Genomic DNA, 26,977 nt, shown 5'->3' on the forward strand with positions numbered 1-26,977 from the left:
TTAAAATCCTACAGCTCAACAAGAGAAGCAAATTTCACAGACGCGCGCCGCTTAAGCCCATCAATGAACAATTCCACTTTGATTAATTAGCAATGCCTCGCAATCAGAATTGTAAACCCAAGTATTTTATTTTCATGCAAAAACGCATTCATTTTAGCTCTGCCTCCCCATTTACTTATTGTACAGTAAGCACATGTATTCTATTTCATCACAAGCCGTTCCAACTATTAATTCTTGAGTGAACCTTCCTTGTTAACTATTACCTTCGCGTGAATCAGTGACCTTATGTGGACCAGTGACCTTTATGCAACTGCTGAATCCGAGCAGCCATTGGGAATAAATGTTTTTGACTATTTTTAAATGGCGCCAAATGTTCCATTTATCATCCGGCACAAGCTGGGTCTGCAAAGTTTCGGACGTGCAAGGCCCTGTTTGAGATTCCCGTTCTGATTTGGGATCGCAAGTCAATTATTTAAACGTGGCACATTGATGGGGACTTGAATGGCTGCTTGGGGTCATAGGATCAACTCGTAAACATTAAACACACCCGTAAAATTTACTCTGTTCTCACGTAACTTGATGTATGTGTTACGAGAATAAGGATCGATTTTAAATAGATTTCATCGGTGCATTATTACACCCCAAGCAATCCACCGTTCCCTATGAAACTTGATTCCTATGTATTTTTTTTCATTGTGAAGGCTCGCTTTTTGTATGGAGCTGGCCCGGGCTTGTTCACTGGTCTTACGCGATCGCAGTCCCGATTATCCATTCCCACTGCTCCGCCTGACGCCACCGTCAGGCGGAGCTAAAGACTCCTCTCCTAGAATCCGCAATCCACTCTGGGTGCAATAAAAGTGTCTTCCAGCCCAAGTTTTCCAGTACCCAGACAAAGCAAAACTCCCGACCCCCACCCCAGTGCAGCTAATCGGAAAGGTGGCGGGGGTATTAGCATTTGCATTCCGTTGGACAATTAAAAAAAAATACTGTAATTGCCGCATAAATACGAGCGTACAAACTCACGCGCGCGCACAGAACTTGGGTACTGGTAGTATAACGAAACACATTTGCATTCGAGTATTCAGGTGGTAAACACAAATTTGCATTCGAGTATTCAGGTGGTAAACACTACGTTCATTTTCACGACTTTACTTTTACTGCAACGAGAAGTTGTTTGGTGTATTTTTAGTTTTTTAAAACACAAAAAGGGTATCGTTTTAATAGGAGCGTTTAAATACTGGGAGTTTGTTTTCGCGGAAGAAAATCGAGCCGCCCTTGCACATGCTGCGGAAAGGAAAGTGGGACATCGGCGATTAAAATGCGACAAGGTTCATAACGAACACTGCACTAGCACAGCCAAGGGTGCAACATTTAATGCGTGCACGCATTTGTACCAAGTTGAGCGCATGCGGGGTGTGCAAAAGATGCCAAGGAATCGTTGCGCTCGTGCCATTGGTAATGGCATCGCACATCGCGCTTGCCTGCTAAGTCCTCTTCATAATCCTCGCTTATCCGTTTTGGAGGCTAAGTTTTGTTTTACTGGAGTACGATGGGTTTCCCTGCATCGCTCGTCGATGGGAGATACGAATCATTGATCTATGATGCGCGTTGCTCCCCCAGATCAACGGCGTCGCTCACGAGCCACGAGTTGTTCACCAGCGTGAAGTCGATCATCGGTAACCAGCGATGAGCCTTGTTCAGCAGGGCAATGAGCGACGTTGACCAACCGCAGGCGTCGGTCAACCAGCGCAGCCGTCGGTCGCCAGCAATGGACGAGCATTCCCCAGGCGGCGTGCGTCATTCAACGATGACGGGCGAGCATTGTACACAATGATCTTAGTTCACCGGTCCAGTCGCTTCCCATTGGCAGATGAACGTTGTTCCCAGGCGACGAGCACTGCCAACCACTGTTCACCGGCGACGATCGTCCCATCACCAGTCTTCGACCGGTGGCGGCGCGACGCGGTAGTAAAGGGGAGCGTCGAGGAAATCGAGCGCCGCCGCGGTGCTGTAGTCGTCCTTTGCTCCTCCGCCGCCGCCGCCGTCTTCTCGTCGTCCGCCGGCCTCGGCGAGGCGCGCGATGACGCCGCCGCACAGCAGGCGCTCGGCGTAGCGCGTTGCTCCGTCGCGATCCTCGCTCAGGCCCGCCGCCACCAGCCAGCCGACGAGCTCCGAGCCCAGGCAGACACGCACGCGGCGCCGGCCACACCTGTGGTGTCGGCCAAGCCACGGCCCCCCACCGCCGGTCGGCCCAGAGCTCCGGTTCAACCCGTTTTGTGGCGGCGCTCTCTCTTTATCATCATCATCATCATCGTTGCTGCTGCTATGAATGTAATCATCATTGGCGCTACCGGTATCTTTACTAGATAACAATGATCCACACACTGCTTTGTAGCTTATGTGATCCCACATCCACGCACCCTCTGCGCCTTCATGAAGCTGCCACTGGCTAGCGTGGTGAAGTATGGTCAAGTAACCCCCACGACCCGCACTGCGTACAGAGGCCCACAGCCAGCAGTCTATTTACAAAAAGGTACACACGCCAACCTCAATAACTTCAGGAATTAATATTACGGTTGTGTACTTTGCTGCATGACTCATTACAAACCTAGAGTATGAATGTTCAAATTCCACAGTAACGGAAGAACTACTTGTGTTTTAAAAAAGAGTAAACTTTTTACTCATGAACATCTACCGCTTTTCAAATGCTGTAAAACTGAAAGCCAACATCTTGCGTGTTAAGAATCGTCACATTGCTAAAACAATCCACGGATGACATTTAACAATGTCGGGCATGGAATGTCCACATCAACTCTGGCAAAGAACAAAGTTGCACCAGTCTAGCACGGAGGCTTTCGTAGCCACTCGTAATCGTAGCGGAGTCTTCTGGGTTAAACCTCGTGTTGAACATTTCCGCTCGCAAGCTTTTACCACGCGCTACTGCTGCGGGGCAGCAGTGTCGCTTTATTTCTGTTAAATGGTCTTTCTAGGTTAGGCGGCGCCTTGAGCATTTCTTCTCTCGCTTAACTTCTCTCTGCGGGAAGCTTCGGCTGCTGAAGCTTCAGCTGCCAAAGCTTCCCGCAGTCGTGCGTGGCGAAAGCTGGAGAGAAGAAATGCGAGAGAAGAAGCCTAACCCGGCAGCCCACACTTGGGAAAGTTGTACGACGTGGCTGCAAGGCAGACTGACCTCAAACCGCTCGGAGATGATGCCCTACTCTACCGTCACCCAATTCCTTACGAGACGGCTTCCTCAACAAAACGGTTCCCTCAATTCTCGATTTGGCGGTCGCCCGTGTCCGAATAAAACTACGCACTTCCGAGTCGAATGCGTCAAGATGCTCGGACGCTGGTTCTGGTCGGCGGAAGCCATCCACCCAGCTCAATAAAAAGACAGAGCGAGCGATCCATGTGGGCTCACTCGACGCGCCTCTCTCCGCCAACTCTGCGAGCGTGTTTTGCCAAAAAACATTCGCTCGTTTAAAATGCGAATCGCTTTTCAAAAGGAACGGCTAACGGCACGCGTAGAATTATTTAAAGTTTTGATAAGCGACATTACTGTTAAACACTTCATCGCCCGGTTATTTTACGTGTATATTAATATTTATATTACCGAAATATTAAACGAAAAATTGCCAACCAAAACATCGTTAACTTAGACCGAAGTTTCGAACGCAACTAAGGCGGCACCTGCCTGCTTTGTGCAAGCGTTCCGTACAATGTCATCGAGTCTGTCGCTTCATGGCTTCGTTTTGAGGAATGTTCGCATCCGTTTACGCGCCACGTTCGGGGCAGCAGCAGCTCAAGCGAGAGAGCGTGCCAAGGCAAGGCTGGTTTTGTGTCGGCGGCACCCCAAACCAAATCTCAATAACCACACAGGGCGACATTCAAAAGTCACCCCCCATCACCCCCCGATGCCGGCGCTCCTCACGCCACTTGTCCCATGCGGTTGTCAAGATTTTAGAAATGAAACTGATAACATTTTTTTCTACCTCTCAAAACGTTAAATATGTTTTTTTTTTACTTTTGTTCCCCTTCCAAACGTTAAAATCACAAAGAGCATTCGCGAATTCCGACCGCCGCAGCATCGGTGCAACAACTGGAGAGGCGCGGGCAGTAAGGAAAATGCAATGAAGAAAAACATAAGCAAAGAAACAGCACAAGAAAAGAGAAACCACCACCGCCAAGAGAAAAAAAAAACAAAGGCAGACAAAGAGAAAAAGACAGGTAAGTTCCCGCAGACAGACCTGAAGAAATCACTCCTCGTCATCAAGGACGTTAGTCATCCGTCGTCAAGAGGTAGTTAAAGAGCCGCTCCGTCTCCCGTGTGCTGCTCCCTCTCGGTCGTCCACGCTGCCAACTCGCCCTCGCCCCTGTTGCCGTCTCGGCTTTAGCCGTTCCTCTGCTCTGCCTATGGCTCACTTTTCTCTCCTCGAACACCGTAACATTTTCTCTCATATTCTTGGTTCTTTCGGTAAAGTCACGTAGAAGGGAAACAAAAATAAAATCGCTCTCCGTGGTGCTAACGTTAAAAAAAAACGCCATTTTTTTCAAATTTTCTTGCTGTGGTTTTCACACCTGATGATGATTGCTTGTGTTGCAGTCGAAACGTCGTGAGAATTTTTTTATTATTTTATTGTTTCCCTTCTACGTGACTTTACCGAAAGAACCAAGAATATGAATCCCTGCAGTCACGAAAGCTTTAAATCAAAATTTTCTCTCATGTTTGAAAAATGTATGGGAATATATAATTACTTCCTCTGCTCTCCCAATGCCACATGATTTTCATTGCCACATGTCCACATGCTTTAATTGTCACATGACACCTCTCCCTCGCGTGCATTGTCTTGAGATGCGGCGACATTGAAACGCTGTACGGATTCAAATTTGTACTGCGGTAGTCCAGCGGAAGCATTTCGCGGGTATTATCATTTGGCCCTCGCGATGTGTTGGGTATAAATCGAGGGATACTCGGAGCTACTCAACAACATTTGTTTTAAGAAGCTCCCAAGAGTGCGGAGCGAAACGTCGGACTTCGTGCCGAGCGGCGTGTGCGTACCTGCGCTCGTGCACAATGTCACCGCAGCAGCGCTCGCGGTGGAAGTGCAGGAATTGCCGGCACGTCATGGCCACCTCTTTGTTGGGTCCTCGCAGGGGCCCTGAAGTGGGGCCACGAGGGGAAGGGCTCAGAGCCGCACTGCCCCACAGCCTCTGCAGCCTGCCCCGTCGGCATCGCACAACAACAACAGTTCTGTGACAACGCCTCCGCTGGACGGGCACCAGCTTTCCTCCGTTAGCTGCAAACAGTTCCAAATGGATGATTTATTTGTCTCGTAAGATGACATCAATGGCACAATTAGAACGGAGAGAAACAAAGCTAAAATGGAACAGTTCAATTAAATTTTGATTTAAAGCTTTCGTGACTCCAGTAATTCATATTCTTAGCTCTTTCGGTAAAGTCACGTTGAAGGTATACAATAAAATATATATAAAACAATAAATATATATATTATTATTATTTTATTGTTTTATATTGTTTTATATTGTTTCCCTTCCCTTCAACGTGACTTTACCGAACGAGCTAAGAATAAGTGAAATTAAAATAATAATTCTGCACGTAGATGATCTGCTTGTATTCTTTGCTTAAGCAGGAGATTAAGAAACCCATTAGCACTCATGAATAATAGTTGCTTCTTGTGTAAGGGCGACCTGCGTTACCGTCATGAATGATTTAAGAACATGATCTTGTTTACTCTTTGGTTTTTTTGGTAAAGTCACGTAGAAATAAGAAATAATAATAAAATAAAATTACATAATATGATTTTATTTTATTATTTCTTATTTCTACGTGACTTTACCGAAAAAAACAAAGAGTTATTCCTGCAGTCACGAAAGCACCAAATCAAGATGATCTTGTTTCACCGTTGCTAAGAGTGCCTTCTGCGGGCCGTGTACAACACACCGGGGTCACAACATGAGGGAATGCTGTGGTGGGAACCGCACCTCCTTTTGAAGGGGATGATGATGAGGTGTTTGTCCAGTCCGAAGAGAACAAACGACAAGAAACCCTGAGTAGAATTCAAAACAAAAACAAAACGAATTGGCAATTCACCAGGCACTATCACCCTCACTCTGGCAATTCCATGAATTGTCATGATTCAAAGCCGCCAATTCAAGCAAAACAAATTGCCTATTACTTGTTAAACTTGCTTGTGATCGATAGCACCTCTAGCGGCTGCAGTGATGGCACAAACCCGATTACATACAATATATACAGATGGGAAAAAAAACATGCATTTCTTACTCCCGTCAATTGGATGCGTGCATCGCGAGCGTGAGAGTCGATGCTAATGAATCTATGCGGCTTTTCTCCCCGACCACATTCCTCCCCAAAGCTTGGGCATATTTCAAAGTAATTTGCCGCAACCAGACGACAACAAGAACAATTTGAGTGCGGGTAAAGGCGAGGCCTCGTTTTACGTTTCGCATTTTTTCCGAATCACTGGGGGTGAGCGTCTGCTTGTGGTTTGCCGACAAATTTAGGCGACAAAGTCTTTTTGGACCCTCCTGAAGGAAGGGCATTCCCCACCCGATATATAGAACGTCGGCGATAACGAGGACGACGGGGACATTAAACGGGTGGACTCGCGGCGCCTCACCTGGCCAAAGTTGCAGACGGCGCAGGTGAATTTAAACTCGAGGTAGGGGCCGCCGATCGTCGAGCTTAGAAGCCACCACAGTCCCGTGCACATGCTCTACGCACGCGAGACCGGGACGGGGGGGGGGGGAGAGAGAGGCAGCAGGCGGTGGCGGCGTCAGTACCGGTGGCCAGCAGTCGGAACTCAACCGAGAAGAAGGCTGCCAAGGGGGCGGATCAAGATAGGTCCGGGTAGAGCAAGAGTCACGTACGACAAGTTCGCTAAACTAACCGATGCGTTTATTGTAGGGAGACAACTGTAAAACACGTCAGAGTGTGTATATCTAGTACTGAAGGCAAACTAGAATGTGATAATGGCATGTCCATCATTTATCCAGGATAGCCTCAACTAGTTTCGAAGCTAATTTTGCAAGAGTCCTGCTACATCGGAATACTCCGATGTAGTGGGGGGGGAAGGGGGGGAATTAGACTCAAAAGGTCCGCACAGATGGGTTTGCAAAATGAACTTGCTCTACGCCATGGTTGCATAGATGCAGAAGAGGTGGGAAGCTAATTTTGCAAGAGTCCTGCTACATCGGAATACTCCGATGTAGTGGGGGGGGAAGGGGGGGAATTAGACTCAAAAGGTCCGCGCAGATGGGTTCGCAAAATGAACTTGCTCTACGCCATGGTTGCATAGATGCAGAAGAGGTGGGGCAGTTTGTCCTGGGTCTCAGATCCCAGGGAGCTTCAGAGGAGGCCTCATCTGGAATTTGCCCCGGGCCTCCAAAAAACTTTTGACCATCCAGCGTCCTGCCATTTTCTAGCCGAGCGGCTTTGAATGTGATCCACCAACCCTTGCCTCCAAGGCACAGGATCAAAGGCGTATGATATTACCACCACGACTATTGCTTGGCTCTCTGAACGATACCCACAGCTGGGATTTAAACACCACCCAGGGCACGAGATTGGGAGTGGGAGGTAGCCGTCCCCACCAGGAACATGGCGATGAGGAGGAGGAGGCAGAGGAGGACGTGACGGCCAGCCTGGGGGTCTTCGCGCTCCAGGACCCTGGCCCGCTCCTCGTCGGCCAGCGCACAGTCGCCCGGCCCGCAAGGGCCCAGGCAGCGCGCCACTGCACGGAGAGGTCCCGTGAGAAACAAGGGGCGAGGGCGGTTAGCGAGTGCCTGTCATGGGCAGCGCATGTGTCGCGTTGCAAAGAGAAGCGGTGCATCTGGCACGATGCATGCCCGTCTGTCCACCTCCCTGCTGCCAATGTTGGTCACGAAATCGCTTGACAGCACACCCGTGGCGCGCGTGCAACTGCCCGCGTTCGTATGTATGCAAGTGTGTATGCGGGGGCGTGCCGAGTGTCATCTCGGTCACGTAAACCCATAACGCGACGCATCACGCGGCCTCGAAGTGCACCTCGCCTGGCACGAGCACCACTTAGCGGCCGGCAGTGATTTGTTGTTTTTGCATCGGCATATACGAGTGAGCTTGCGTGCGTGCGAACGAGTAGTGAAGAACGGTGCCGCGTGGCACCGTGGTCCCCCGCATTCCGGAGACGCGGGACGTTTACCGGCGGCGGGGTCGGCGGGGTCGCCGGCGGCCGCCACGACCGGGAGGGACCGCGTGCTCGCGCAGCATTCCGACCCCGAGCACGGGCACTCACCCTCGCACGGCGCTGAAGGGGGCAGAGGGGCAGCGGGTAGCGGGGGGCAGAGGACAGGTCCACGCAACATTAAGTTCCGCCACTTTTAGCTCCACGTTTGATTGTTGTCGGCCATAAGAATCGCCATGCTGGTAAGTGCAGGTTGGTGAAAGGGGAAGCCCACGACCAGTTCGGATATCGCCCCAACACTGATGCTGGGCGTGGCCGGGAATCAACTGAGGTTACCGGGGCTTCATATCGCAGTCCGGCGAGGGGGACCTTCGTCTTTGCGTGTGCGCGTATATGCGTGCCTACCGTGCGTCTCCAAGGTGCCGTTGGGGGCCGGCTCAGGAGGCGGAGAGGGGGCGTCATCCGGCACCCGCGTGCTCTCTGGCCCCTCTTTGCTCAGGGCCTCGTACGGACGCTGGGCGCCGCTACGCCGCCCGAGAACGATGAGCGAGGTGGCTCCGAGCAGAATGCTCACAGCCAACATCACCACCGTCATCACCACCTGCTCCCCCACCCCCCCCCACAACCACCACCGTGCAAGTACAACAATTAGGGCTTGCAGGGCATTGTGGGAGGAACCCACTAAGACAATGAAGTAAAATCAGTTAGACAGCCAGCGCCACGTTATCGACAGCGTTGCAGGTTTACAATCTCTCAATTGAAAACTCATTTTTTTAGAACTGCTTTTTGCATTCTTGGTTCTTTCGGTAAAGTCACGTAGAAGGAAAATAATAAAATAATAAAAATAAAACAATAAAATTCTCACGACGTTTCGATTGCAACACAAGCAATCATCATCAGGTGTGGTTTTACCGAAATAACTGAACCCAAAGAACCAAGAATATGAATCCCTGCAGTCACGAAAGCTTTCCCTGCACCTTCGATTAGCATGGTTGGCTACGTGTGATGCGAAAGAAGTTCGACATACATTAACGAGAGGACCCTGAATTCATGTTGCTTACAGAGACGGGGGAGCCACTGCAAATACTTCAGTGGCGTAGTCACGTGATAACGAAACTGGCTGCTGAGGTTTACACCAACAGTCAATAGACACCACCATACACAACAGCTGCTCACCACGGAAAATACACGTGGCATTCTACGCAGAGCTCACGTGTAACACAAACACGACATGCACCACACACACACACATGTGACATGCACCACACACACAGTGACATGCACCATACATGCACATAAGCCAACGCATCTCCACTCATTCATTAAAAAGGGTCCGATGAACTTATGCCATCCTCAAAATTAACCGCGCTACTACAACCGAGCCTCGGCACGACCCGTGCGGTTACGGCCGACAGACCTGACTGCGTCCCCAGAAGAACGCCGGGTCGATCTCGTACTTGCGCATGTCTCCACTCAACGCCACCAGAATCCCCACGGCAAATGCCGGCAGGCTGGAAGAGAGATACAAAAATATACATACGTACAAATTTACATAGGGTACGTCACATATCTGACCGTCCCATATCCACCCAAGCGAATCATCCGCCTACACCGAGTGCAGTATTTGTGTACGGTGGTGTCACTGTTATTTTCTATAGATGTTCACATATCCGGGCCTCATCACATATCCACCTATACCTCAGTACTGTACCATCTAAATGTGACCGCATATCAAGACGCTGCACATAAACAGCAGCGGGTTTAGTTATTTTGCAGAGAGAGGCGGTTGGTCACGTACACAAGAGATCTCTAGTCTGGACTTGAACAGGGACAGGGAGTCGGCAGTGCAGACCGCTGGGGGGGGAAGCAACTTCCAGACCCGGGGGCAGCCGAGGAGACCGCCCCGACTGCTAATCCTTCGGCTTCCGGCATGCATACGCATCGTTTTTCCCGAACTTGTTGAAGCGTCAGTGTCGATGGGAGGGGGGGGGGCGGTTAATTGGGGAATCAAGCGGGAGAGTGGCTCACCCCCAGGCCACCACTGTCATCATGCCCTTGAAGGAGCGAGTCCTCTTCTCCCCGGCCACCTGCAGCACCAGCAGCGAGAACGCCGTCATGCCTGCCGCAGCAGCAGCAGCAGCAGCAGCGCACGACGCGTGTCACACGCGCGGTAGCCCACACGGAGACAAAGATCCCCCGTAGAGCCAAAACAATCTGTCGGGACAAGTGTTATTACGAAGGCCGATACGACGCACAAGGAGACGGTGTGGCCAGGACCGTGATCGCCTGCCCTCGTCTCCCCAGTGCTTCCGCTTCTTTCATGTGGCATTCAAAAAAAGCAACCGGCTACAACTGTATTTTTTTTTGTTTAGAAATTCTATGGCACCCGGGTAGATGAGTGAGGTGCAATTCATCAGGCGTATATCACCCATGACTGCCCAATACACGTATATATTCAGGAGGAACAAGCTGACTATCCAGTCCGGATGTTTACACATCATACCAGGTACCTATTTAAGGCCGAGTCGATTTAGGGAAAGCCCAGGAATAGTTCAAATATTAGGCAATAATTGTGGCCCTGAACGGGAATCAAACTGGAGGTCACAGGTTTGTTGCTCAGTGTGCTAACCAATACGTTACTGCTCTCCAATAGATACCAAGTTTCGGATGACCCGAATGTTGTTGTTGTTGTTTCAGACTGTATAACATCACAAGAAGTAACTTCACTCACGTGGTATTGCTTCCACGCTTTTCCCGTCATGACATCACTTTCGCTTAAATGATTATAAATAGCTAAAAATTGTTACAATGAATGCAGTTTAATCGATGGAACTGTGTAAAAAATGTTTTTTATTCATTAGCACAATAAAAATTGGTTACATTAAGTTGCATGAACAACGGAAGTGATTATAATTTTCTTTTAAAAAATCCAAACTTGGGTCTTAAAGTCCAAAAACCAGAAATCCAAAGCTCATCGCTGTTAGCAAGCAGCTAGTAAGGCCGGCACGGCGGCACCCACCGGTCCAGAGGTACGAGCTGCACATGGGGGCGTAGAGCAGAATGAAGGCGAGCACCCGGGCCAGCGTTCCGGCGCCCGTGCCCAGCACGTGCCAGAACACCATACCCACACACGTCAGCAGCTGCACGATAGGTACGGCACACATGGCGCGCGAGCACAGACACACGCACGCAGTCAAACGCACAGCACGAACACGTGGCAAGCACACGCACAGCACGCACACGTGGCAAGCGCACGCCCGCGGTCACACGCACAGCAGGCACACGTGGAGATGCATAGCACGCGCACGGGGACAGGGGAGGACGCGATTAATAAAGTGACACCGGAAATACAATTAACAGGACGCCGAAAATATGCAAGGAAAATTAAGAAATGCCCGACACGATGGAAAGGCAATGAAAACCAAAACGGCTAAAACATCGAGATATAACGTACGTGGGTAAAAACGTTCGCAACGGGGACACATTTCAGCCGGGTCTGTCTGGGTCCGCGATCCGGAAAATACGTCCGCACATGGCACAATGCACACAGTATTCCTCTCACTGTGGCCGTGGCTACTACCAGTCACATGCCACCTACTACAGCCAATGAGTGACCCAGAAAATATTCGGTGAGAAACGAAGTGCCGGTTTTCAGCGTCTCACCTGGGCGGCGAACAGATTGATGGAGAAGAAGTGCGGCAGCTGACGATAGCGGCGACTCAGCACCGCTAGACCCAGCACCCAGACCTGGGACAAAACAAACAGACAAGCAGCACCACACGGGGACATCAAACAGCGAGGGTGTGGATGATGAGAGGTCATGAGCAATGCGTCTACAAAGCCAAGATCCTGGGTTTGAATCCGGAAAACCGCCACCAGCGCTCTTGGAGACAAGGGTTGGAGGATCACGAAGAATTGTGAAACTCCCAAAGCCGCTGAAGAGCTGCAAGGTGGCTGAAGACGGCAGTGCAGCGAGTGGTGAAGCTGTTATTTTGGAGCTTCGCGCGCGAATAATTTTCAAAGTGGATTTGCTCCGAATGCTTTGGTTTCCGCCCCCCCCCCAAATGCAACAAACTCCTCTAGTGTGTCCTCTAAGTATATTTGTGCAGAATCATCCAGAAAAATACATCTTGAGAAGCAACAAGGTTTTCCTGGAACTATAAATGACATATGTGACATCATCATCAACAAACCAGGTTATTAATTGCACCCATTTGATGGCCTTAGATCAGTTACCAATTACTATACGAAAAAAAACGCAACATTACGTTAGCATTTCCACTTAATTTGTCAAATACCATTGCAGCTGGGCCACCAAAAGGCTTTTAGAGGCCAGGGGCAAAACTTCCAGATGAGGCCCCCCTCTGAGCCCCCACTCTGAGCCCCCCTCTGAGCCCCCCCTGAGCCCCCCCTCTGAGCCCCCCCTCTGAGCCCCCCCTCTGAGCCCCCCCTCTGAGCCCCCCCTCTGAGCCCCCCCTCTGAGCCCCCCCTCTGAGCCCCCCCTCTGAGCCCCCCCTCTAAGCCCCCCCTCTAAGCCCCCCCTCTAAGCCCCCCTCTGAGCCCCCCCCTGAGCCCCCCCTCTGAGCCCCCCCTCTGAGCCCCCCCTCTAAGCCCCCCTCTGAGCCCCCCCTCTGAGCCCCCCCTCTGAGCCCCCCCTCTGAGCCCCCCCTCTAAGCCCCCCCCTGAGCCCCCCCTCTGAGCTCCCATGGGATTTGAGTTCTGCCTGAAATGGCCCCACCTGCGCCACCCCCATCTCTCTGGCGCTGCACCAGAGGACCAAAAAAGACGGGAAGCAAGGACAGGGCAACGCGGCTTGTGGTTTAACGGACGAGAACGATTTAACGGGAGAGGGACCGGCGTCACGATCGAAGCTCACCAGGAAGATGAGGCCGACGATGCCGATGTCGAAGCTCACGCTGTCCAGGACGGCTCGCGTCACGTGATCGTCGAGCCTGGGCATGGCGAGCAGCCACGACGAGACGTACATGAGCGGCGCCGACAGGAACGTGCACACCACCATGCCCGTGGACAGCTGCCCCGTACGCGCACACGGCAACGCACACGGGCAGGGAGAGAGAGAGAGGTATGGAGGTAGGGAGGGGACGGAGGGAGGGAGACAATCCCGTTATCGTTTGTGAATGCACAAGTCCGGTGTGGATCAGTGCAGTGATGTTGCAGGGCACATGGAGGTGATTCACTGAATAACACAAATGCCGTTCTGTCAGTGGCCCTGCCCATCGCAGATGCTGACCACAATAACGTTGTGTAACGTACACGCGTGTGAGCATCTGTCTGTATGCGGTTTCAGGAAAGGGCGGTCCTGCACAGATGCCATATTTTCTGTCCGTTTGCTACAGCAGAGGTGTAGGGAATTCCAACAAGACCTACATCTCTGCTTTATTGACCTGGTCAAGGCCTAAGATACCATCAGTAGGCCTGGGCTCTGGGTTGTTCTTCGTGCTTTTGGAGTACCTGACCCTCTGCTCACGATCATTAAGGACCTACATGATGGTGAGCGGGCCCGGGTAAAACTACGTGGCCGGGAGTCAGAGCCATTCCCTGTACACCTTGGGGTGTGACAGGGATGTCCTCTGGCTCCCACATTATTTAACATCTATTTTGACCACGTAGTTCGTGATGCCTTCAATAGCTGTACCGGGGGAATCTCCATATGGTACAGATATAATGGGAGGCTGATCGATGCCCGGGTGCGGTCAAGGGATGTCTCCCTATTGCTCAACCACGTAATGTATGCTGATGATTTGGTAATAGCTGCTCATTTAGAGGAGGAGTTGGAGACGCTGCTGCTGAGGCTGGAGCATGCCACTAAGAGGTGGGGCCTTACCATCAGCCCCACCAAAACTAAGCACCTGCCTGGGTATTTTGTACCATCGGACACTCCACCCCCACAACTCCCAATCGGTGATGGGGCAGTTGTGGAGAGAGTGGAGAAAAAAATTAAACAAAAATCACGACGTTTCGGCCACAACACAAGCGGCCTTCATTGTGTTGTGGCCGAAACGTCGTGATTTTTGTTGTTTTAATTTTTTACCTACGTGACTTTACCGAATAGAACCAAAGAGTATGGATCCTTGCAGTCACGAAAGCTTCAAATCTAGAAAAGAGAGTGGAGAGTTTCCCATACCTGGGCAGTGTGCTTCTGACCGTCTCCAGTTTAACAGCATAGGTCTCACTCCGAATTTGTCGAGCGGCAATATCTTTTCATCGGTTGCGTAACGCTGTGTGGAAGCTACCTGGTCTGTCGCTCGGCCACGGTCATTCCCTCCCTTCTCTACGCTTGCGAAACGTGGACCCCCCTAATGGAACATCTTCGCCGGTTAGAAACATTTAGACTGGCCTGCCTACGATCCATCCTGGGTTTAACCAGACTGGATTGTGTGAGGAGCTCAAAAATCCTTGAAAGATCTGGGCAAGGTCCCATCGGTGAGCTCCTCCGGCGGGCAAGGCTGCGATGGCTGGGTCATGTAGCCCGCATGCCCAGCCACCGCATGCCGAAACAGCTTTTGTTCGGCTGGATTGAGGGGGCTAAACGGGCGCGGCATGGGCTAGAGAAGAGATGGAGTGAATGGTACAGGAGGACGAGGAGCTGAGTGGACTTGCCAATGACTGGTACCAGCGGTGTCAAGATCGGCCTCTGTGGAGGAGGCTCGTGAAGGACGCTACTGGGCAGTTGGAGGTAGTCGCCCTCCAACAACAACGGAGGGCGGAGGAGCGACGCTCACAACAACGAGCGGAGCGCCGGGTGGCTGAAGCACAGCGGGTTGGCACAGTAGGGGGCACAGGTGGTGCATCAGCCAGTCATCTCAGTCAATCGACCCGTGGCACCTGGGTCTGCCCCGTGACCTCCTGCCAGCGGGCGTTCGACACTTCACGTGGCCTCAGGGTGCACATAGCCTGGCACAAGCGTCGTGGTGACGTCACCGTCACTTAGTGGCGAATGGCGGTTGTTGTTGTTGTATGTGTGGAGCAGTGATGTAGCGCTCCGCTATGAACTTGGCCACCTTAACTTGATTCCGGGCCACGGCTAACATCAGTGGCGAGTTATATCTGAACTAGCCCTAGACCACTCCTCCCCAACCGGGATTGACCAGTGTGAAGTACGGTCAAACAACGCCCATGATGAAAACATGTGGGCGCACGCACACGAACACACCAACACAGACAAGACACACATCTGTGACATAGCCGTAAGACAATGTTGTGGTAAGTGCTGTTAGCGAGCACCTATGAAAGCTGGCATGGCATACGAGGGGGTGGGTGGCCAGCACCACATCGAGCTGCCTGTCTCTCTAGTGGCGATGTTTACAACAACACCAGGTACTCATTTGAGGCTGAGTCGACCTAGCGCAGGCCCAGGACCGGTTCAGATAATTCTCACTGGTCTTGGCCGTAAGCGGGGAACTGAACTCGGATTGCCGGGTTCGTAACGCAATGCTCCAACCTTAACACCACCGCTCCCCACCTATGGACACACACAGACACATACCGGCCGCACAAACAAACAAAAACTGACACCCACAGACAACACACAGAGAGGACGAGAGTCCTGCAGGGCCTCGCGCACCGTCTCGATCTCCATAGCGTAGCGGCTTGCGTAGATGATGACGCTGGGCGCCGTGGGGAAGACGCCGTAGAGGAAGCCAAAGTCGCGCAGGCTCGTGTGGTTCTTCTCTCCCCTCGTCTCCAACAGCTCCACCATCTCACGGCACAGCAGCGGGAACACCAGCCTGCGGGCACGTACGCACGGGTACGTGCGTAGGGTAGCACCCAGGGACAAGTTGATCTTCAAGGGGAATCGAACGGTGTTAATCGGTCTGAATTGAACTTCACACCCGAGAAGTCAGACAGATGGAAAGACGCGCGGACACACAGAACGGCAGACTGGTATTCAGGCAGACTGAAATACAGACAGACCACAAGCCAGACAAATGGACAGGCAGGCAGGCTGACTGACATACAGAAGATAGCTGGACAGCTAAACGCCCAAACAGACGAGTAAAACGTCAGACGGAGAAAAGGACACCGGACGCACAGCAACCGACGCAACCGTCAGCAGACATCGTAAGCTGGAGGGTCAGGGTGTGTCCCGCCCCGTGTCCGCAGTCCCCGGCGTACACTTTGGCGGTGATGAGCAGGATGATGGACACGACGGTGCCGCGCGTGTGGCTCTGCATCTTCCCCACCATGGAGAGGCCCAGGTAGAACTGCGCCGACGCCCCGAAAGCGGCGCCCAGGCTGTCCAGGAACCGCGACACCAGCTCGGGAACCTTGCGCGCCAGCAGGAAGTTACCTGCGCCACCACCAAAACGCCACTCGTAGAACAAGCGCACCTTTCGTAGAGCTCGTACAATTTCACATTCACGTGGTCACGCCAGACAACCGCGTCAGCAGCAGCGGAGCGTACCGGCGTGAAGTCCCCTTCGTATTTGTGGATCGGGCACTGCGTCGTCATACGCTGTGAAAGCGGAACGACGTTCCCCTTCTTTACTCGCTCCGAATCCTCGCCCTTCTCAAACCCCGACCAATAGTTTGTAGTTCTTAAGCAAGCCTTGCACAAGTCGTGCCCTGCGACCGTCGTTTATTATTATTATTATACGCTCCAGTTTACACGAAGTTATCGGTCGTCTTGAAAAAAACCACGTCGTTTCGAGGCCGCTCACCGGCCAGGCCGACGAGGGAGGAAAGCACCACGGGGTTGACGAGGGCGCCCAGGACGGCGCCGGCGCAAGTTCGGAGCGAGGATAGAGCGCGGGAGCAGCCCGAGAGCGCTCGCGGCGGCGCCGTCATCGTTGTCGCCCCCACCTCAACCTCCACCTCCACCTCCTCCTCCTCCCCGGGCCCCTCCACCTCCACGTTGCGCCTGCGCTGCAGCTCGCAGAAGACGAAGCCCACGGGGTTGAGCAGCACCAGCGAGATGGGCGCCACCAGGTAGATGTACTGCACATACTCCGGGTTGGTGGCCTGGTACAGGGCTTGCACTGCGACACCAAGCGGCCGGCAAAAACGACAAATCGGACAGTACACGCAGTGACCGACTTAGTCGTATCGACAATGGTGCTGAAGTTATAATTGATAACTGTTACTTATAGTTTCGTCCTCCACGTGTTTTTCTATCGATCGGTGTCCTGATCTTGTGCGATGCCATTTTTACATTTGCTTCATGGGCATTTTATAATCGCTGGGTGGCAGTGGTACCGGAGAGCGCCATCTATTGGAGGCCCTTCCACCAGCAGTTACGTGAGCAAGCAACTGCAGGGCTACACTTTTTAAATTTGTTACGGCGAGGGGAGCGGCCTCTCCGTAGACCTACGACAACAAACGACAACAAACGACAGGCAGCAACGACGGACATCGGCCGCCTCACCGATGGGGTACCCAAGCGCAAAGTCGTTGCTCTGCGTCGCAAAGATGGGGAAGAGGCCGGCCTTGGCGAAGCGCGAGGCCGGCGCGGCCGTGAGGAGCGTGACGACGCACACGAGCACGAACACGGCCACCTTGGTGGCCAGCACGGCCAGCAGGAAGCCCCAGCTCACCACCGCAAAGTCCAGCACCACCATGTTGCGAAAGAGAAGCGCGGGAAGCGCGAACGACGACACGAACCCGCCGAGGCCCCGCGCGCCGGACGGCGGCACCAGGCCCGAGCGCCCGGCGGCGTAGCCGCATAGCACCGTGCCGAAGCACTCGAGCAGTGCCGGGAAGAGGCGGTCCACCGCCACGTTGGGCGGCACGCCGTCCGGGTACCCCTCGGAGCCGCCGTAATCGTCCGTGGCGTTGGGATCGGTTGGGAATGGCCACTGCGGCGTCGGCGACGACGGCGGAGCGTGCAGGAGCGTCGCCGTGAAGTTTTGCGGCAGCGCCATGAGGTGGGTGGCGTCGGTGTTGTTTGTGGTGGTGGGGAGACTTTGTTTGCGCGGTAGCGATGGAGGCGCGGCTGTTTTCCACCCACGCGACCGGGGTTTCAAACAGCAGCTCTTCCTTTTTCCTGAGGCAGTGAAGGTCACGTTTTTACATCAAACAGGATGAGGTTTCTAATTTCCATTCCATTGATGATGGAAATCATGAACTTAACAGGCTCGACTTTGCACGACAACTTGGCTATGAGTGCAGACACCACCACCATTCACGTGACCTCTTCACAATGTCAAACACGTGTTGTGCTAAACTGTTTGCAAAATAGATTTTGTTAACCGAACTCATCAGGCATGTGACAGATCCTAAAGACAATGTCTTACATGCACGTGCATACAAAGACAAAGGTGCCCCGTGCAGCCTAAAGCATGTGTTGCAACAAGTGTCGTTAGCGAACACCTACTGAAGCCAGCAGAGAGCATAAGGTGGTAATACGGCCAACACCATGACCGTGTCTCCAGTGCTGGTGTTCTCACACGCCACACCAGTTACTCAGTTTATTGGGGAGTCACAATCTCGTTTCAAGTTGATGAGTTAAATCAGTTGAAAACCCGACCAGGGTAGTCCCATATGCAAGAGTTACCTGGGGCATTAGTCTGCAAGAAGGGGGCGATGATCGCTATGTATGGTCTCAATTTTGTAACTTTCGAATTTGCCAAATTTGAACCCTTTGACGCCAGCACGCAATGGCCTCTTTTCTGATGAACAACGTCAGGTCTTTAGCGTCCACTGCGACGCGGTGGACTCGGACGACTGGAAGATGAACCATCCGTGCGACACCAATTAGGGATGTGTTGCTAATTTTCGGTTTAATCTGGAAAATGAAAATAATCGGACCTAGATACAAAGTTTCTGAAAAAAAGAACACGTTTATTCCCAATTGATCTGAAAGTAGCACGTGGCAGGGAGTGGCATCACTTGCTTTAGAGATTCTTATCCATGAAAAGTGGAACTGAGGTCACTTTTGTAAGCAGGAAAGCACGAGAAATTATTGCAAAATGTAAACTATCCAAAAGATACAAAAATCTAAAATGTTTCACGGATATGCACAAATTCATCCACCAGGCAAAGAGGCTCTATCTGTCTTCTTTGGTTCTTTCAGTAAAGTCACGTAGAATGAGAATAAATTAATAAATTAATAAAATAACACAATAAAATTCTCACGGCTCTATCTGGCAAACACTATATCAATAAGGCTCTGGCGTATGAAACACGGCAGGAATAACGTTCTAATTGGATGGCAATGAAGCGTCAGTGGTGAACGCGGTATGGAGGAACGGCCTTTGCCCCGTTACGCCCGCTCACGGCAAATTTCCAAACCCATGGGCTCGCCAATCCACCTGTCAGCTGACAGTCGGGTGCAGAGCCAGCTGCCCTCTGTATTTTGGGACAATGCCTTTAAATAACCATGTTCACATTTTTTATATATAATTATATACACGCACAAAAGACAAAGATCCCCCGTATAGCCTTAACAGATGGTAGGAGCAAGTGCTGTTAGTGAGCACCTATGAAGGCCGGCACAGCACACGAGGGGGTGGGTGGACAGCACCACGCCCGGCCGCCTTTGTCTCCCTAGTGGTGATATTTACACACCATGCCAGGTACTCAATTGTGGCCGAGTCGACCTCGGGGAGGTCCAGGACCGGTTCAGATAATCGTCAACGGTGTTGGTCGTGAGCGGGAATCGAACTCGGCACGCCGGGTTCGTAGTGCAGCGCGATAACCGCCACACTACTGCTCCCCACTATACACACACACACATATTGTGTCCTCATGCCACAATTGGCAAAAGGGCCTCCACTCGAGGGGGGGCTCTAGACCCTACCTCTAGGGGATACTTGGCCTACTCTTCCACACCGTTCAGGCATCATGCAGTCGTGGCAACTTCTGAACGCCCTACAGCTGCGCAAAGCAGTCTGGGTAATTCCACGATGGCATTGAACAGTGGGCGACGCATGCTTTGTGTAATGAGGTTTCTGGTGAAGGAAAATTTTCCAAGATTTGAAACCAAAGGGAGGATATGCGCCTGAAATGCAGAACTGTGTTTGAGTGCTCACAAATCGTTTAAAAAGTTTAAGACTGAAAGCAGAGAAAGACAAATGGCTTTGTACCCGTCCTAAAGAATTATGGACTTCGGGCATCAATATGTTACAACACCAATGGGACAACACTTGGAAAAACGTGTCAAGATTAATATTACTTTCACATTTGCAACTAGAAGAGGGGGTTAACTATGAACGACTCTCATACAACTTCACATTAGAACGCCTAGTGACTTTCACCATCAGGTGGAACTAAACGTCAGATTTGATTAAAAAAATAATTAAACCTTCTAGTTTCAGCCACATCAAAACGGAATGTTCAAGCCTATTCTGCTGGACAAGTTCCCGCTTGCGAGCAGACAAATCGTTTCGCCCGCGTTTACAAAACAGAAAGCGCCGCTGAAAAACAATCACACGGTCCACGCTTCATGACAGGGGTTAAGCTGGTCAGAGCAAGGCACTGCTGGTTATAAACGTGACCATTCAGGAATAACAACAATAATAATAATAATTACAAATTCGGTCACTCCACTCTGACCCTGGCCAGACAACGTTGCCTGACAAAGCCCTCGTTTGTTGGGCAACGCGCAAACCCCAAATGGTAGCCAGCAGCAGCAGCACCTTTGCCACCGCGCCCCGGCTTCAATTTCACCGACACATTCGCTCGTGTCTCCAGGAACCCGGGACAACGTCTACGCAGCCGAAACACAACATGCTCCCCGCCTGGCTGCTGGTCGGGACAACGCGTGCTTTACTGTTTTGCATTACGTGGAGAGTACAACATAAAGTAAAAGTCGGTAACGACCAGGGGGTTTTGTTGCACATTTTTTAATGGATTTTTTTATTGAAAGCCATCATTGGTAGCAGGTCACCACCCCCCCCCCGCACCATTCCCCCCAGCAAGTCAGACCTAGTGCCACAACTAAATCCCCCCCAAAATGCACACAAAATTGGGATACAGTATGCAGAATCTAAGCAGGGTTGAGAATGGATACTGCTTGGATGGGCGACCATCATAATAGGGGTGCTGTAGGGAGCCGCAGGGCTATGCTGTGGGCAGCAGTGGGCAGGACAGGAAAATATCTCGTACTGTACTTCACTCCTACATCTACACTACCTGCCTTTACCAACACGCACTGAGCGGAGTGGTGAAATACAGCCAGAGCCCCCATGACCTGCACAATGTGGGGGGAGATCCTCATCCATCCGCCAAAAGGGCTATTCACGGACAAGTCAGAGCTGGACATCATCAGCTGTTTTTTTTATTCGAAATTAACAGTGGTAGGACTTGTAGTTAAAGGGGCCCAATCAGTGAAGAGATATGATATTCATAAATCAGGAGACAGATGAACAGCTCCTGGGCCAAATGTAAATATAAAAAAATAACCAAACAGTGCGACTGCGGTCACCAACCTCAAAGAGTGGAGGGCATGGTAACGCCACTGCCTGCTTTCATCATTCGCTGGCAGCATTTCACATTCATTAGGCTCACTCCTGAGGCCGTCCACTGCCTCACGCGCCAACCTCAACATGAAGGGAGGAACGCCGAGGGTTTAATTCTCAGCCATACTAAAGAAGCAGATTAACAAGTGGCTGGGTGACTCAGAGGGTGTAATACTGTGCCAGAGCACTGAGCCGATACTGCTGAGATGCTGGGTTCAACTCGGTTAAGCTACGCCTGATTAACCCAGGTTCTCAAGTGTGGCCAATACATTGTCTCAGCTGGACACAAATGGCTGCCCAAAAAAATAAAACCATCGTTTTGTTTTGACTTAATTTGGTTTACTCCAGCTTTCAGAATTAAACATTTCAGTCTAACAGGAAACACTCTTTGCAGGTTATGTAATTATATAAAAGGTGTGACTCTACAGTGGATAAAGACGCAAATTAAAGTTGTTACATCGCCTTCATGGGGTGTTCTTTGATGCTGCTCACCGAGTTACAAATGGAAATGTATTCAGTTCATTATATGGCTGACGATAGTGCGATTGGAATGTTATTGACAAACAAATGTTAAAAAAGACACTCGCATATCTATTGAATGCGTATATTTCATCATACGCAGCCATGATCTATGCACTGCTGGATGATGGTCTCCCCAAGCCGTTACCATCATCTCTCATGGGCCGTGATTGAACACGGACCATGAGAGTCGTGCTCTAGGGAATGTTGCCTCCTTTGGCTTCCACTCTGTCATTATACTCGACCACAGGTCATCATCAATACTTGTGACGTGTTCCGGCCCAAGCTCAGTCACTTTCTTTACAAATGCAGCAACAACAAAAACTCGACCAACATTAGCGCGGCACATTTCTCTCTGCATGACAAACTTCTGTGAGTTCTAACCTCACCTGGACACAACCTGAACTAAACATAGCTGTGGTAGTGAGGTCGCTCTTGGCCCTGGCTACTCTTGAACATGACAATAACCGGATATCTCTGGTTCTCAGCTTGTTTTAACAAATAAACGTGAGGCCTAGCTTCGGCGCTAGAATTAACTGGCGCAAATCCAGGCGAGGAGGCATTACACCAGTTTCTGGCTGGCTTGCAACACCAGATTAAAAAAAATCTGCCTAATCAACTAAAACCAGGCCGTCACTGTAGCCCTGAAGTAATGCACAAGAGCACTCGATTATTTTTAACCCAAGTGCTCTGCCTAACACAACGCATTTGCATCTCCCATACTCCCAGCAGTGAACACACAGCAATTACTGGATTCCTTTACGGTCATCTGCAAGTACACCAGGCATGCAAAAATGTACACTTAAATGTATGCGGTTATTGGACGCTTTGTTTTACCTTCCGTGTGCTAGTGTGCCATAATATTACTGTATTTTACGATCTTCTTTTTAAACCACTGTTGCTGAGCACAGACCCAAATGTCTAAAACGACCAGCAACCAATAACACGAATTACAGTTGTAATCGACATGAATTAATAGGATTCTTGAATTTCACTAGGTGATAAGAACCTGGGATGAGAGACGATGCTATCGAATTTAAATCGTATCGTGTGGCGTGAAGCGATGTCAACGGTGGTTTGGCACACTGCCCTATTAACCGTGCCACCCAAGTTCGACTCCCAGGCCAGGGCGGAAATCGTTCTGAGCTTCCCAAATTCCTGGGCATCCCAAACGCACCAAGCTGCACCGAACCGCGTGGTGAAATATGTCAAACAAACCCCACGACCGGCGTTGGGGGGGGGGGGGGGGGCAGGCCTTCATCCAGCAGTGGATTTACAGTTGTCTTGATTGTAATTAAATCCGCGTGCGTGCGTGTGTATCTAAACCTCGTGCGTGGCGACAATTCCGCAATGCGGTCCACACTCACCCACTCTCATTGCACACAGCCGTGTGCGAACACCTCACTCGCTGCTGTGCATGCAGAACACGTGTACACACTGCTCGCGCGATGTACATATTGACACACACACACAGAGAGCTGTTGTGTGCTTAATATGTAACGCTACGTGTTTAAACCCTTCTGTCTCAATCCAACTGTTGGGTGAAGGCCTCGTGGGGGTTATTTGGACATCATTCCTCAAGTCGGTAGCTGCGGGTTGGTGGATTTGACCCCATCGGACTCATCCAGAGTGGCTTTGGTCGTCAGGAAATTATTGAATGGACTGAGCAGGCTCGACTTCATGCTTAGCTTTCGAGAGCTCCAGAGGCATTCCGGGTGATATTTTGCAGAGGCTAATGTGTATATCATTTACGGTAATTGTATTCTCTGGTCTATCATTTCTGCAATTGAATAACGGTCATGTATACTCTTGTTTTATTTTGAGAGTAATTTACGTTTCAATTTACCAGGTCTCCTTTAAAAAAAAACAACTATTTCGTATCTGTGACCTCTCACCTGCTATTAAATAAAATATTTAACTCTATGACTGTAGAGTCCATATCGAGAGAGCACCGTGCAGATTGGGAGCGGTGGTGCAGTGGTTAGCGCACTGCGCTATGAACCCGGCCACCAGAGTTCGATTCCAGGCGATGGCTAACATCAGTGGCGAGTCATATCTGAACCAAAACCTGGTCTTTTCTTCATCAATCTGCATTGGCCAGTGTGGTGAAGTATGGTCAGAAACCCCCATGACCAGGACGGCGTGGGGAGGCAATCATCCAGGAGTGGTTTGACAAGAGATTCACGTTGTTTTTCTTATGTTACTCATACGAAAATGCGAAACACACATCCCATACCACTCGAGTCTAGAGTATGTATAGAGGCGTTGTGGTGGTGTATATATAATAGTAAAATCAATAATATAACATATAACCGCATCCCCTTGTGAATCCACACCTTCCCATGCTGTTGATCATGGTGGGGGGGGGGGGGGTTGACCATACTTCACCACGATGGTCAGTGCGGATTGCTGAAAGCAGGAACAGAACCGCAGCGGTTCTTATATCACTCGCCGGGAATGAATAATAAAACTCGGGACGCCCGCCGCTGTTGGTAGCGCAGTGCCGCTAACCACTGCGCCACCGCTCCCCACGAGAGGAATCCTCTCGTCGGGACACTCTGGCCGCCCGGCAACACACGCTGCCGGGCGGCCAGAGTGTCGGCAGCCGTGGAGCACGGGCAGCCGTGGAGCACGGCACGCGTGGAGCGCGGCACCAGCGGTGTGCGAGCTGCCGACGTCGAGCGAGTCGAGCGGCAGCGCCGACACCGCGACTCGAGCTAGGCCGCCTTTCACCAACCACCCGCGCGATCCGCCTCGCAGACACCGACGGCTGCTGTTGTTTGCCGAGTCGACTTGAAGACGGTCACGCACGCGCACGCACGCACGCGCACTGCCCCGTCAAGCAACATCATCATACCTCCTGATGAGTGCTCGGCATGCCGCTTGCCTGCTGCTGCTGCTGGGCGCGACGCCTCAACTCCGCCGCGCGTCAAAACTCCGCCTCGTTGGGCACAAATAGAGGAGGAGGAGGCGGTGGAGGCGGCCTCGCCAAAGCGACGCCTTCGCTGTGCGCGAGGCCGCGCGCGTCCCTTTTCAAAATTGTCGCCAAATTAATTCGATGCGGATTTCGTTCACGGTTCGCCGACGACGCGAAGGGGAAGCGCCGGCTCCGTTCGGCGGGGGCACTTCGCTCTCGATGGGGGGGGGGGCAGGGGAGCTGTGGGAAGGCGGCGACACCACCACCACGTGGGGTCGTCCGTCGCAGCACCCCCTCGTGCTCCCCCCACCGCCGCCGCCCCGCCCCGCCGCCTTACACAACACGTTGTCACAATTAGGGTAATCACCGCTAACGACGATTAACGCGATTCATTTGCGTTAACGACGATTGAAGTTGGGCTTACCGATGGCGTGGTCCGCGCGCTTGTCCACGGCCAGGATGCTATCGGCCTCCGACTGGGCGTTGCGTCACGTTTGGGCTTGAGGTTGCGAGCACGCACCCTCCGTGTGTATACGTCCATATGGCAATACAGGGTAATTAGTCGTTACAATTCTCAGGCCTTTGACCAACCAAACTGTGTTCTGATAATACACGCATTGTCTTTGAAACGGATTGTCACGACTCGAGGACACCAACACGCGAACTATACAAAGGCAATGCAGGTTTCAAAGTACTGATAGCTCTGGTTGAGCGGTTAGTGTCTTCCCCTCGAATGCGCGGGGTTTCTCCAGATGCACCGGTTGTCTCTTACATGAAAGCATCTTAAACACATCAAGGACCCTAGCGTTTGGCCAATTGTTGGCACTGGCTCATCGTGTGGCCTACCCACCTCTGATTATTATTCGGCACATTGTACAGCGCGATGTGTTACCAGTGACGGTAGCATTTGCACGTGGTTTGTCTGTGTGCACATAAAAGCAAAACTTCAACCCAAATAAACAGTTTGTTTTATCTGTTTTATCTTGTAGATAACCACCTGGACTTTGTGTCCCTGGCTTTGCCACATCGGCTTTAATGTCAGTTAATAAGAACACTATTTTCTCAAGTTGCAGTTAAGCGCGTGATTTTAGCACTGCATTGACATCAATAAACGTCTTGACGATATCGCAAGACATCCCTCCTATTATCTCATGCCATATGCCAACAACTTAAATGTTCACGTTATCTCGCTCTATATCACTCCATGTCAATCTTACATCCCTATCACCACACGATTGTATACCTCTAGTTTGCCTGCATCTTTTCAATAAATATTTTTTTTTATATACACAGCACCCTCCTATATACCAGGGCGTCTCAGGATGCTTTCCATCTAATTTCAACACATTTGAAAGGGCACTCCCAGTTGCAGCTGTCACTGTGGACACAAGGTGACCTCGTCTGCAAACATAACATGAGTCCACTAGTGGAGGGTGATGTTTGATGTGTATGATCCCAATTGAATAATTCATTCAGCTCTATCTTGCCTGCATCTCTCTTTTCTGCTTTCAGATCTCTCCGTGTCGTCTCCATCGCTCTCATCTTGTGACATGTGGGGGGGGGGGGGGCTCCATGCAGTAAATATAATCTAGAAAATACTGCCCCTGTGTGTAGACCTGAGTTAGGGCTATGTTAAGTGAGAGTGCAATAAAAGTTACAGGCTATGTTTAGACTTTGGAGCCGTTAATAATAAACACGCAATGTCGTCTAACACGCCTGAATCTGCTGATGAGGCTCCAACAGTTGAAACCGGTCCAGGAATTGCAAAAAACAAATGCTGCTGGAAAACTTTCATTCAGAAGGGCATTTGGCTTACGGGAACATGTGATGATGATTGGTGGTCGAGACGAACGATGGAGTAGCAGCCAAAGGAAGGAACTTGCCCAGAGGCAGAGCAATGAGATCGGTGCAGTAGATTGTCGCAT

The 26,977-nt window shown here is 51.2% G+C and overlaps 1 protein-coding gene across 3 annotated transcripts; it reads right to left on the minus strand.

Annotated features, from left to right (window-relative positions):
• Window positions 1–109: 109 nt before the first annotated feature.
• GPR155 (G protein-coupled receptor 155) lies at window positions 110–26,841 on the minus strand. Of its 3 annotated transcripts, none has more exons than XM_076071717.1 (17): window positions 25,477–26,841; window positions 17,584–18,201; window positions 16,880–17,197; window positions 16,335–16,509; window positions 15,784–15,946; window positions 13,075–13,230; window positions 11,862–11,945; window positions 11,218–11,338; window positions 10,227–10,317; window positions 9,616–9,709; window positions 8,604–8,799; window positions 8,217–8,321; window positions 7,630–7,769; window positions 6,657–6,752; window positions 6,001–6,065; window positions 5,057–5,215; window positions 110–2,209 (listed from the first exon to the last, which is right to left on the minus strand). In XM_076071717.1, exons 2-17 carry the CDS (start codon window positions 18,077–18,079, stop codon window positions 1,933–1,935), a joined length of 2,736 nt encoding a protein of 911 aa, XP_075927832.1. In that variant the 5' UTR covers window positions 18,080–18,201; window positions 25,477–26,841; the 3' UTR covers window positions 110–1,932. The 3 variants fall into 3 exon arrangements, with proteins under 3 accessions (XP_075927832.1, XP_032821598.2, XP_032821599.1); XM_032965707.2 differs by lacking the exon at window positions 25,477–26,841 and adding an exon at window positions 24,993–25,346; XM_032965708.2 differs by lacking the exons at window positions 110–2,209; window positions 25,477–26,841 and adding exons at window positions 2,409–4,096; window positions 24,993–25,345.
• Between the last annotated feature and the right edge of the window lie 136 nt (window positions 26,842–26,977).

This window comes from Petromyzon marinus, chromosome 34, assembly GCF_048934315.1.
Source record: "Petromyzon marinus isolate PM22_M1 ecotype Great Lakes invasive population chromosome 34, UKy_Petmar_22M1.pri1.0, whole genome shotgun sequence".
Lineage (NCBI taxonomy): Eukaryota > Metazoa > Chordata > Hyperoartia > Petromyzontiformes > Petromyzontidae > Petromyzon > Petromyzon marinus.